The sequence below is a fragment of the Pinus tabuliformis genome, chromosome 4_1, assembly GCF_031772625.1.
Source record: "Pinus tabuliformis cultivar Carrire ecotype Pingquan chromosome 4_1, CPIR1, whole genome shotgun sequence".
In the NCBI taxonomy this organism is placed as follows: domain Eukaryota; kingdom Viridiplantae; phylum Streptophyta; class Pinopsida; order Pinales; family Pinaceae; genus Pinus; species Pinus tabuliformis.
The window spans coordinates 870174294-870187882 of NC_142303.1; the positions used below are offsets into that span (position 1 = coordinate 870174294).

The following is a 13589-nucleotide window of genomic DNA, read 5'->3' on the forward strand; positions in this document are numbered from 1 at the left end:
TCACAACGTACCTGAAACAATTTCTGGAATTTTGGTAGCCTTAGGATTGGCCTCTCAACGATCTTCTTCTTCAACAACTGGAAACTTTTCTCGACTGCTTCTGTCCACCGAAAAGGCTAGCTGGCCTTTTTGATGGTATCTAACATGGGTGCACAAATTTCGCTGAAATTCTTAATGAACTTCCTATAAAAACTTGCCAATCCGTGAAAACTACGTACTTCAAATAGATTTTTTGTAGATGGCCAATTTACTATTTCCGCTATCTTCTCCGAATCCATCTTCAGTTCATTTTCTACTACCACAAACCCCAAGTAAATTAATTCCTTCTGCAGAAAAGTACATTTCTTCAAGTTTATCAGCAGTTTGTTCTGCTGTAATTTCTCTAGTACCTTACGCACGTGTCGAAGGTGTTCTTCTTTCGTTCTGCTGAAAATAAGAATGTCATCCAAATAAACTATCACAAACTTCCCAATATACTCCTTCAGCATCTCGTTCATGAGCCTCATAAATGTACTGGGCGCATTGCTCAGCCCAAACGGCATGACCAGCCACTCGTACAGCCCTTCATTTGTCTTAAAGGTCGTCTTCCACTCATCCCCCTCTCGTATCCGAATCTGATGGTATCCACTTTTCAAATCTATTTTTGAGAAATAAGCTGCCCCGCTTAAACAGTCCATCATATCATCCATTCACGGTAACGGAAATCTATACCGGATGGTAATTTTATTAATGGCCCTTGAGTCGGTGCACATCTGCCATTCCCCTCCTTTTTTGGGAGCGAGGACTATTGGTACAGCACAAGGGCTTAAGCTCTCCCTTATCAAACCCTTGTCCAACAGATCCTGCACCTGTTTTCTGATTTCTTCATTATCCTTAGGGCTCATTCGGTATGCTGCTTTATTCGGCAAACTAGCTCCGGGTATGAAATCGATGTGGTGACTAATGCTCTGCTTGGGGGGCAACTTGTCTAGCAAGTCATGTATAACCATGTCTACAAACTCTTCTAACATTTGATGAATCTCTATGGGTAATTCTGATATTTCTGTGTGCAACAGAACTGTCCTGGCTTTCTTGACCACTGCATAACCTACCTCACTGTCTTTTACCTGTTTTAAAAACGGTTTTCCACCCACCAGCAATGCTCTGGTTTCACCTGTTTCAACTGCTCCTTTCTCTTCTCTGATAGGTACAAGCGTGTGCTTGATTTTGTCCTTCTTGAATTTATAACAATTCATCACTCCATCATGTGTTACCTTTCTATCGTATTTCCACGGTCTGCCTAATAAGATGTGACACACATCCATTGGCATGATGTCGCAGACAATTTTGTCCTTATATCCGCCTATCTGAAGTTTGACCTCGCTTTGTTCATCCACCAGCAATTGGTGGCCCTTTTGCAGCCACGAAACTCTATACGGATTGGGATGCTTTAAGTGTTTCAAGCCCAATTTTCCCACCATTTCCGTGGACACCAAATTATCGGTACTCCCGCTGTCAATTATTAATTTGCAACACTTACCTCGTGATTTGCAAATTTTCCTGAACAGAGCTTTCCGTTGTGTCTATTCAGTGTCCTCATTGACTGATTTCAATAGCACTTTATGCAACGCCAAAGCTTCTCCTGTCTCTGGAGCATTCTCCGCCTCCTGACAATAAACAAAAGTAATTAAAAGAAACTGCCTGATGACTTTAGAGAAAAAAAAAAACAATCCTGATGATCAACAACTTTCAAACCTGGCTGAGACTTCACCCGGTCATGGCGAGCTGGATGCTCCTACATCACCAAACCTACTTATAACATCCAAGAATTTCTTTAATAGATTAGAAAGTAAACTTTTAAATATAATTCTTAATGCATGATATGATGTGAGGGCCCTACCTTGATTTTCTTAAGTAGATACATAGGACTTCATATATCTAGGTCATCTCTATTAAATAAGTCCCAAGTAGCATATAAAATGTAAGATCAATAACTGTATGAAAAGTTACTATAAAGCTCACGTGACAATACATATAAACCATATATTTAAAGTAACAAGATGTCTTATGAAGCATATTGTAATTCAAAATTTTATTTCTATAGCCTTTCCCATAGAAAAGGAAACCTAACATTAATGACATCAGTAATGGTAGAGTTATTTATGCTATTATAGTTTTCCTACAATTGCCTATTACTATTATAATTAGTCATTTCTTCCATAAATATTGCTACATGTTGTCGTCTCTATATGTAATTTTTATTTTTCTAATAACTAACACCACGATCAAGATAATAATATTATAGAATATGCAAGAGATATGTCTATACCTGTAGCCTCAAGAATTTGATCAAACAATATCATTGTTGAGCCTCATAAATATACATAAGAGATGAGCCAAAATTGATAATGATAGTGATTCTCTTGACATTTTGTTCCATTCCCCTGCTCATCCATTTAAAATTCTTCATTTAGGTTAACTATCTATCTCTATTCTAGCAACATGCCTACTAAATTTCTATATACTTATTCAAAATAAATCTCTATAAGGAAATATATAATAATGCTAGTTAAGGGACAAGCATCATCAAGGCTCTATAGATTATCATAATGCCTCATAATAATCAAATTGATTATCCAACCAATAAAATAAACCAAAATTGGGACAATAATTTCGAGGCTTCCATAGAAGCATCATCTTGTTTGTTTTCTAAACCAAATTTGATAGAAGCCAAATTAATTAATTGATGAAAAATTTCATAAGAAAATGCAGCTCAATACTTAACACAACAAATGTCACTTTTGGTCCCATACAAAAATCTATTGTGTCTATAAAGTTATTCAGCCATCTATATTTATTGGTATCTTAGTGACTATGAGTTCCTTTTGTATCCCTTTTGTGCCACTCAAAGGTATGCATTTGAAAACTTAAATACATAACATAACCAATAAAATGATTTCCTTCAATGTTGATCAATAACCAACTCTATTCATATATCTAGAAATATTGAATATTAGAGAAGTAAAAAAATGTTTATCTATTAGTATTTTAGTTCATTTAGCAATAAGGTATAATTATTTAATACAAGATTTAGGCTCATACACAAAAACCTCTAACTAATTTTTCTCTCTTGAATACCAATACATCATCGAAATTTTCCTCATTTATACCTAGAGGTTTATAGAACAAATGGATAACTTTATAAATTTGAATTCATTAAGGAAGAGATGGGACAATTTATTATGATCCTTGTACTAAAATGAATTCCAATATATGTTGAACTTGTACCATTAATGTTGCTAACAATAACTAAATGCAAAAAAGTACAACATCTCAAAAAGTGGTATCTATGTTTAAAAGTTGCATATGAACTCATGGAAACCTTCTAAAGTTCCATGTGATCTGTATGATTTCCACCATCAATCCCTCTAGTTAGAGATGAATTAAAAAGGGATGCAGCATTACTTTTATGCATCCTCAATTTAGTATTGCAAATAATGTATGCATATGAATCTCACAAAGATGGTTATGGATTAGGTATAGATAAATATTCCATAAATAAATTAATGAATAAGAAAAAAACATGTTTACACTACCACATGCCCAAAGAGCACTTAATATAATCATGAAAATTAAGAAAATAAGGGTTCATCTTTGTTTAGCAACCAAAATGATATCATTATCATAAGGAAGTTAAATTGTTGCTTATTTTCATTTAAATCAATCAAGTTTTAGTAGGATATCTCTCATGATGAGATTAAGGTGAAAAGTTGCATCTAGGAATACAAAACGTTCAACATTATTTATATAAAGTAATTCCATCTAGGATTCTCGATATGGAATTAGTGAATATTTTCTCAACTCAATATTGCATTTATGTACTTTGAGAGTTATCACATGGGTCTAATTGATAAGAAGGCAAGACCTTTAGTAAGGATTCTGAAGCTTGTTAAAATATAGCTGGTTTGTTTCAAAATTTGACATTTACAATTTGAATATACTATTTTTGTAACAAAAGGAAGAGGCATTGTTAGGTGATAGAGTGGAATATTATCTAGGTGAAATTATGTGCACGAGGATTAATTAATGAGCACAATGTATTATTTTATAATATCCTTATGTGAGAATTGTTTTGTTTTTCATGCCAATCCTTCCACATAAAGAACAATTTTATTATTATCACATTTTTTTGGTATCGGTTGTTCATAATTGTTATGAAGCTTGCACTGTAAAATTGATAAGAGACTATAGTCAAATTTGAAGGGAAATATCATGTATAAGAGAATATTTGTTGATTCATCATATCTAAGTGCTCAAGGGAAAGACAACCCTGAATCATGAGGAAAAAAATGATCATGAGTGAAATTTGAACTACATTTAAAATTCATGATATTAATTCACATAAAGGAAAGAAAATTGGCTAGCCCAAGGTATGGAAGAGAAACCCATAATTATAAAAAACATCTAAAGAAAAGTTATAAGAGAACTAATCTTCATCAATGAAAAAACAACACTTAGAGCACTTACATTCCTTTTTACATTTCTTCTTGGAGTTGTTTGCAATGGGAAGTGATCTAGATCCATCCTTCTCGATGATAAAAATCAAACACACAAACATAAATACAAACAAACACCAAAGGAACCCCAGTAAAAAATCTCAAATGGACAAGAAAACGGATAGACAACAAACAATCACTTGTGACACTATAAACGAATGATGGAAATGCTCTGAAACTATCGAAACCCTTGTAATAAATATAGAGGGAGACATATTGCTTCTCCAACTTATGCTATATATGGAGACCTATGGGTTTGCTCCTCTCTCTCTCTCTAACCCAATTGTAATCAAATGAGATAGATGACCTTTATCTTAGGTTAATGGTGTGTTGTAAATCAACATATATCAAATATAGGCAAATAGTTTTTTCATATTTTTCTTCAATTTCCTTTTTTCCTTAGCTATTCATTGGTTTTCTTTTTGGCCCTCTTACTTCCCTCAACGACTACAATTTTTAAGAGGATAAGATAAGGTATATTTAGTTGGCTCTCTCTTTTTACAGCCTTATCTAAAAAAACCAATGATTTTCAATTTTAAAATTTTAATGTTCTCTTAACCCAATGCCTAGCAAAATAAAATAAATTATTTTTATCTTATATCTCTTTGCAAATTATCGAGATTAAATTAGGCAATTCATATGAAGTGAATTAGGAAGATTTAATTTGGCAGGTGTGTAGAGTTTAAGTATTTATGTTTTAGTTGGTATGTAACGTATTTTAATAATTTAAACAAAGTGTATTGAATATTGGGTGATATTAAAATTAGTTTGGGTTTTAGTTTATTGAGTGAGTTATATTATTTAATGCATATGTATTGAAAAATGTTCTATTTTTAAGATATAATATTTGAAGTACATGCAGTTAACCATATTGTATTTTAAAAAACAATTAATATAGTTAAAAAATTCAAATATATTATGTTTGAAGTAATTATAGATAATGCAGAAGTTTAGATTTTATATTTATGACCATCAAATTTAGATGTTATTGATTATATACATATGTGTTTTTTCATTTCTAACAAATATATGCTCTGTTGTGACAAGAAAAACATAAAAATGACAAATTTAGATATTTTTTCTCTGGTTGATACATATTGTTAAGGAGATTTAATGGATTTAATTTTTTTCACTTGTACGAACTTTTATCCCTAATTCTCTACCGAATTTCATGGACAAAGGATTTCTTCATGGTAGGTTTTTTAGTGGCCTTAAATTGATGTGTCTTTGGTACAAACATAGGGGTAAACATTTCTGAAGCAACCATAGGGAGCTCATGAGAGGATATTGTAGAATTTAACTTTTTGGGAAAATAAACATTGTGATTGATGTCAATTCCTTCTGTTTACACAAATGAAAGAGCTAGTTGACCTACTTATAGCAGTAGCCAACTGTTTTAATGGATTAAAAAGTAAATTTTTAAATATAATTCTTAAAGCATGATATGATATTAGGGCCCTCTCCTCTCTCTCTCTCTCTCTCTCTCTCTCTCTCTCTCTCTCTCTCTCTCTCTCTCTCTCTCTCTCTCTCTCTCTCTCTCTATCTCTCTTCCTACTTCCCTTCCTATATATATCTCTCTCCACATACTTCCGTCACACCCTCTTTCTCTATCACTCTCTCCCACAATCCCTCTCCCTTTCTCTCTCTCCCTCTCACCCTCTCCCTCTCGCCAACTCTCCTTGAGTCCCCATCTTTATACCTACCCCCTTTCCTTCTCTTTCTCTCTCTCTTTTCTCATCCATCCCTTGCAAACCTCTCTTTCCCTTCCTCCCTCCATCTAGCTCTCTCTTTCTCTCTTTCTAACCCCATATCTCCCTCCAAATCTCCCTCTCTCCCTCTCTCCCCCTATCCCTCGCTCTTTCCTACTATCTCCCTATCGTCCTCCACCTCTATCATTCTATCTTCCCCCTCTTTATTCCTCCATCTCTCTCTCTCTTCCTCCATTCATGGCTTCCCCCCTCTCCATATCTTTATCATTCCCTCTCACTCCCTCCATCCCTCTATCCCCCACACTCTATTCACCTCCCTCTATCACTCTCCCTCCCTCTTTCTCCCTTTCCCTCCCACACTCTCCCTCCCTCTTTATCTCTAACTATTTCCCTACCTCCCTTATTCTCTATCTGTCTCCCCCAACCTCCCTCTCCCTCTCCCTCTCCCTTTCCATACCCCCTACCTCTCTCTATCTAGTCCTCACTCCTTCTAGCTCTACAATTCCCTCTTCCTCTCTCTCTTTATCATTCTCTAGCTCCCCGATTCTCTATTGCTCTCTCTCTCTCTCTCTCTACATCTATCTCAACCTCTCTCTCTCTCTCTCTCTCTCTCTCTCTCTCTCTCCCACATCTCTCTTTCTCTCTCACTCTCTCCCTCTCTCTTTCTATCATTTTCATTCCCTCTCCCTGCCTCCATCTACCTATCTTTCTATCCCTACTTGTATCTATAACTATCCTTCTCTCTCTCACCCCTCCCTCACTATGTCTATCAATTTTTCTCTCACTCTACCGCGCACTCCCTTCTTTTCCTCTCTCCCTCTCCCTCCCCCTCCTTTCACACACTCTCTCTCTCTCACTCTGCTTCTATATGTCTCTCTTCATCTCTCTCCCTACCTAGTACTCTCTCTCCCCCTTTTTGCCTGCCTCTCTTTCTCTTTCCACCTCAATTTTTCCCTTCCTCTCCATCCCCATTTATCACTCATTCCAACTCCCTCTCTCTCTGTCACCCTCCTTCTTTTCTTATCTCTCTCTACATCCCTCCCTCTAACTCTATCCTCCTCTCTATGTCTCCCCTCGATCTCTCTCGCTTTTGATCTTAGTATCTAGATCTCTCTCTCTTGATCCCTTTCCCTCATGGTCCCTTCTTGCCCCCTCTATCTTTCTTTTTCTTGCAATCTCTCTCTCCCTCTCTCTCATCCTATATATATCTCTCTCACCTCCCCTCTTTGCCCCTGCCTCTTTCTCCCCCCTCCCTCTCCCTCTTTCTCTCCCTATCCCAACATCTTTCTCTGTCCCTGTCACTCTCTCTCTCTCTCTCCCCCTAACTCTTGCTCTCTCATGCTCCATCCCTCCCTTCGTCCCACCCCATCTCATTTTGTCCCCCTCCCACACTCTCTCTCCCCCCTTCACTCCCTCCGTCTCTCTCTCATTCCCTCACTCTCTCTCCCTCTCCCTCTCCCTCTCCCTCTCTCTCCACCAACCTCTACCTCTCCCTCTCTTTCTCTCATTACCTCCCTCTTTCCCCTTTCCTTCTCCCTCTCTCTCCCACTCTCTGCCTACCTCCATCTCTCTCCCTTATTGCCTCCCTACTCCTTCTTCCCTCCCTCCCTCCTACCACTTTGTTCCTCTCTATCACCCTCTCTCCCACTACCTCCAACTCCCTCTCCATCTCTCTATATTATTACTTGCCTCTTACCCCCCGACCCTCTCTCTCCCTTGTTGGAGGGAAATGTTCCCCTAGGGCTTTTTGGGTTGAAACCTTAGCAGACTGAAAGCTATCTATTCAAAGAAACACACATTCACACAACCATTATGCTATTATAAGCAAATTCTATTGTAAAGGGGACATACCTTTGAGAAGGCCCTTAGGGTCCAAACCCTTCTTGGAGTTCCCTTCTTCTCTTTTGTCCTGCAAAGCAACCAATTCCCAAGAACACAACAGTATATGGACAAAACCTTATAAATAAACCATCTTTATGTTATAAATAAAGGTAGTTAGTTATGAAATCCAAACAACCATTTACATATGAATTCTAAACATGAATATCATAAACATAAAGAAGATTCATATCAGGAACCAAGACATGTGTTTCTTTTATTATAGACAGATAAAGTACATAAAAAGGAATAATTTCACCTGAGTCACCTTTAGCAGGCTCCAAGCAAAGCTTCCTTCCAGATCCGTTCCAGCCTCAAGCCTTTAACAAACTCCTTCCATGCCTTACTCCATGATGTCATAAATGGTGGATGAGCATCAAAACACAAGGAAACAAGGGTTTCCTGTACAAATGGGGGAAGTGAAGAAGGCACAAGGGACTTCAGACCTGGTCAGGGGAAAAATCTCAACATAATAACCTTTCTCTCTCTTCTCTCCCCCCTTAGGCCTTCCCATTGAGGTCTTTTTATACCTCTCCCAAAGTAGTTTTTTAGTTGGGAGTTGGTTGGGAACAGTTGGGCCACGGGCACTAAGAGGTGATCAGCAGGTAAAACCTGTCATCTCTGCCCGAAAATAAGGAGTTTTATATTTTCTTAAGTGTTTTAATACATATACGCAGGTTGGGTATACACAGACCCACATATACACGCGTTTAACTCAGGGTAACGTCGCGTATAACGGATAAAACACTGTTTTTTAAATTTTAGGACCAGGTCTGGAAGGAGGGGTTGCCCTAGGCCATGAGTGCAGCATCACAAACCATAAGAGTGAGATTTGGAGCTATAACAGATGCCCACTAATATATGAGGTCAGAAGGGGTACATGATGGCCGAAATGTATTATGCAAGTACATGGAAAGGAAATCTGTCAAAAACTAAGGAGGACTTCACCAGAATTTAGCCTGCGAAGCCACCAAAGGAGATCAGAAAGAAACACTATCTGAGGCGAGCATACCCATGCTCAGAAAAAGTAAAGCATGTCTGCATATCAAGTACAAGTGGACCCACTAAGTATACAATTATAAATGACTGGAAACTACATAATGGATCATCTGATCATGATCGAACAAGTACATGTTTGAATATCACATATAAGACTGTCAATGATGCTGAAAAATGCAATGGATCACTGATATCAAAGACTGATCCCAAAGGTACCAACTGAACATGATGGAATAGGATGGTACTACACTGCAAACTCAGGTGCCAGCATATAGAATGTCGCCATGACTGACTGCAACATATAAGGTGGAATGGTATCAACTAGCAACAACAGGAGCAACTGTCAAGTGAACCAATGAATGCTGATACAACCTGAGGTCTTCACCAACTGCCGTGGTACATTTCTACACAATGGGAATAAATGATCTGAAGTTGACCATGTGAGAAATCGTTTGATTACCAGTCATTGATGTATACCGTTAACAAATGCGAGACTACTCACCGATAATGATAATGAGCGTCAAGGTACCCAGTACAATCTTACAAGTGTGAATAAATGAACTGGAGTCGAACACCTATAAGAATCTATCGATCAGGAGACAATGATGGTTTCCCACTGTCGATAGCGAAGGATCTGCCACTAATGACTACAAACCCCAAGGTACTGCCAAATGGACTCTAGATCTTTTCCCCAAAGCAATGAGTCAGAGTCGATAGGGAAAGATCCGCTAGAAGGAAGGCATTAAGGCATCCTTTATCAATCTAGTGCGAGTGTAACCCGTAGGCCAATAATGTGGAAGGAATTGAACGAAAGAGATGTAGTAACCCAACCGAAGTACGTTTCCAGTGTACACAAGATGTGGCTAGCACACGACAGAAACCCTCTGAACCAACCAATAATGAAAGCTGACACAGAGGCGAGGTATCCACCAATAGGGTCAAATGGAAACCAAGGTACTGCCCGAATACCAATGTGTGATAATGTAAGTTGATGTCGAACATAAGGGAAACCACTCAGTCAAAGACCCATGCAAGGAAAATTTTAAGAACCCCCCCTAAATTTATAAATATAATAAATGGGCGAATCTCCATGGTATATAGGAAAAATGGAAGGCGATTTTATCAATAATATAATATGTATATATAATTTTTTAGCGAATCTCTCACCAGGAATGGCGAATATTTTACTCAATTATAAAATCTTGTAAGATCTTGGCTAGTCTTTCACTAAATAATAAAACTTTGTAAAGTCCTAGTGAATCTTAGCATAGGCTACATGCTGGTTTAATCCCCCCATTTAAATAGGCTACATTCCAGGTGAATACCATGGGTCAATACCATGTGCCATTTTTATTTTTATTAATTCTAATATTAGGGTTAATAATGTTTTTTTGCATGGTATTAATAACAATCTAGTCCATGGTATTTGTCCCATAGTATTTTGGCCATAAGTTTAACCTAAATATAACCCATTTTTTGAGTGTTCGTAAATATAAGGTGACTTATGGAGTAAATGTGAAAAAAATGCTTTATTTGTTTACCATACCTCTCGTTTATTTATATTTTTATTAATTTACCGTACCTCTTTTACAAATATGGTATTTGGCCCATAGGATTCACTTAAATAAAACCTCTTTCTTGAGCCTTTATAAATAGAACGAGGGTTATGGACTAAATATAAAAAGAGGTTTTATTTATTTACGATACGTCTAGTTTATTTATATTTTTATTTATTTACCATACCTCCACTTTACTTATATTTTTATTTGTTTACACCCTTACATGTATATAAGGTGACTTATGGAGTAAATATAAAAAATGTTTTATTTATTTAACATACCTCTCATTTATTTATATTTTTATTAATTTACCATGCCTCTTTTATAAATATGGTATTTGGCCCATAGGATTCACTTAAATAAAACCTATTCTTGAAAATGGGCGAATGGATTCACTTAAATAAAACATATTCTTGAAAATGGGCGAATGGAAGGTTGTAAGTCATAATTTCAAGGGCTAAATTTACCTTTTTTACCCTCTCCCTTAAAATAAGGTGGGTTATTTGAGGTGATTTGTAAAAATGTACTATGATACAAAATATTCGCCCACTAAAAATTTAAAACCCCTTAATTTCGCCAAAGGGCGAACATTCGCCCCTAAAATCATCCTTGGACCCATGATACTGATCGATGCTGAGCACAAGGTGACCTATCAATAATGAAAATAGGGCCAGGGTGTGGCTCTAGGCCTGTCCTCAGAGCAAGATGTCGTCGTCGATAAGGACAAGACCCGCCAGTGAGAAGTTAATGGGGACCTTCTCAAACCGGCACGAGTAAAGGACCAATACAGCTGATGTGATGATAGACATGATACTGACAACCAGGGATGGCCGACTGAAAAATGAGTCAAGAGACACCGCAGAAAGGCTGACTCAGGCTAACTTCCCTTGAACAAAAGCATGATTCAATGTGACTATGTGGCAGCATATGTTAACTCTGTATAAGTTCGTCATGCAGGAGGCATGAACAAACCCTCCATATGACTGGAAGAGATAACCAATCGGGGGAGAACTGACTCAATAACAAGGTTAAGGCGTACCTAAGTCAAACTAAATCCCACCCAAATAGAGGAGACTTTGTTTTGAGTGCTTTGTTCGAGGGCGACATGACTGAATCTAGCTGCCAACAATAGAATGGAAATACTATCTCGTTCCCGCTCTTTTTGGAATATTTAATTTTTTTGTATTTTTCTATTAAGCTTGAAAAAGAATAAAAGAATGCTACGGTATAGTGGAAAGAATGAGTGTCAGTGAAACATATGATCTAGTTCCTGGGAATGGAACGTTCCTATGATCATTGCAGGGAGGCGAAAACTGATCAGTGACACTCAAAGGTGTGTTCCTTCCACGGGTCAAGGTGTGTCAAGCTGCAGAAATCAAAGGTATGCAAGGTTGATTTTGCAGTCGTCATGGTCAAAAGTTGGCTTAAACATGAGTCCAAGTGAAGACGGCTCTAGGCCAAAAGGTGCAATTGGTCAACATGCAATGCAATAGTACAACTCAACACAAAGGAGCCTCTAGGGTATAAGGCGAGAACAAGGCGAAGAAGCAAAGAGGAATGAGTCTTCAACGCATAAGTCATGGTGGGACTATAGAGGAGTCCCGAGCCTACTCAAATCGGAGCAGCATGGGTAACAAATGTCAGTGAGGTGCTAAATACGATACCCATGTAAAGCATGGCTCTGCCATCGTGTCATGATTTAAAGAACCGGCGAGTGAAGATGGCTTACGAACCATAACACGATGGGGTCGACCCTATGGCAGATGTATTGGAAAATGGAGGCTAGTATGCATAATGCAACAGAAAAATGGTGTCCCTAACCTATATGCCAGTGAGAAAATGGTACCTTCCATGACGGGTCAGCAGCCATGGAACCATCTCGAAACTGTCGAAAAATGTCCAAAATGTCCTGAGAAACAAACTAATCTCGACATTCCAAGCTCCCAAGTTAAAAGTCACATGAGGCCAAACAAAATAAAATTTTGAAAAAAATTTTGCATTTTCAAAACTTATAAAAGAGATTTTGGACTCACCATTTTTACCATTTGAGTTTGAGAGCAAAGGATTTGGAGCAAAAGGAGCAAACTTCCCATAGCCAGATTCAACCGTTCAAATTCATCAAAAACCTTCAGGTAACTCTTATACTTAGCTTGCAATTGGTTGTGACTGGTTTTAAGATTTTTGATTAATGTTTCACCATTGAATTTTTTGCCCAAAATTTCTCCGTAGAGTATACGCGGGTTGGTGATATGAAACCTGCGTACATGCAGGCCCTATACTCGACTGTGTGCATAGGGACCCGCGTATACGCCGCGAACAATTTTTAAACAAAAACTAATGGTTACAAATCATTTTTTTTCTCAGAATGCCTGTCACGTGGCGTGAAAGAGAGCACGCAGCAGTGGATAATGAAGTTATGAACAGTCCATAGGCTTTAGATGCCCTACGGGGATGCAGTTTGCTTAAATTCTTCAAATTTCCGAATATGAAAGCAAACACACGTCTTCTTGAGATGCTCATTGATTATTGGGATGTCGAGGAGGAAGCATTTATGATCGATCAGGTGCCACTCAGGGTAGAAGTGGAGGATATCTATTTCATCACGGGCCTTTCCCGAAGGGGAGAGGTAGTACATTCCCGGGGCAGGACACGGAGCAGTCTCATGATAGAGGACTATGTACAGATATATTGCCTAGGACATCCCAAGAAGGTTGGGAGCCAGATTTCCATCACAAATGTGGCGAGTTTATCACTGAGGATAATCCTATTCACCATAGCTCGAGTGAATGGATCGTGCTCTCTGCATCAGGCATCACGACTGACCATGACTGTGGCAGTTGACTGTCTCACTACTATGTTCTACTAGTGTACTCCTCTTCTGGCCAACATGAAGAGCCAGCTCACTTTTA

The 13589-nt window shown here is 37.9% G+C and overlaps 1 protein-coding gene across 1 annotated transcript; it reads right to left on the reverse strand.

Annotated features, from left to right (window-relative positions):
* Window positions 1-689: 689 nt before the first annotated feature.
* Window positions 690-1460, reverse strand: LOC149178959 (uncharacterized). Its single transcript, XM_089422300.1, has one exon. The coding sequence runs from the start codon at window positions 1458-1460 to the stop codon at window positions 690-692; it is 771 nt and encodes a 256-aa protein (XP_089278426.1).
* Between the last annotated feature and the right edge of the window lie 12129 nt (window positions 1461-13589).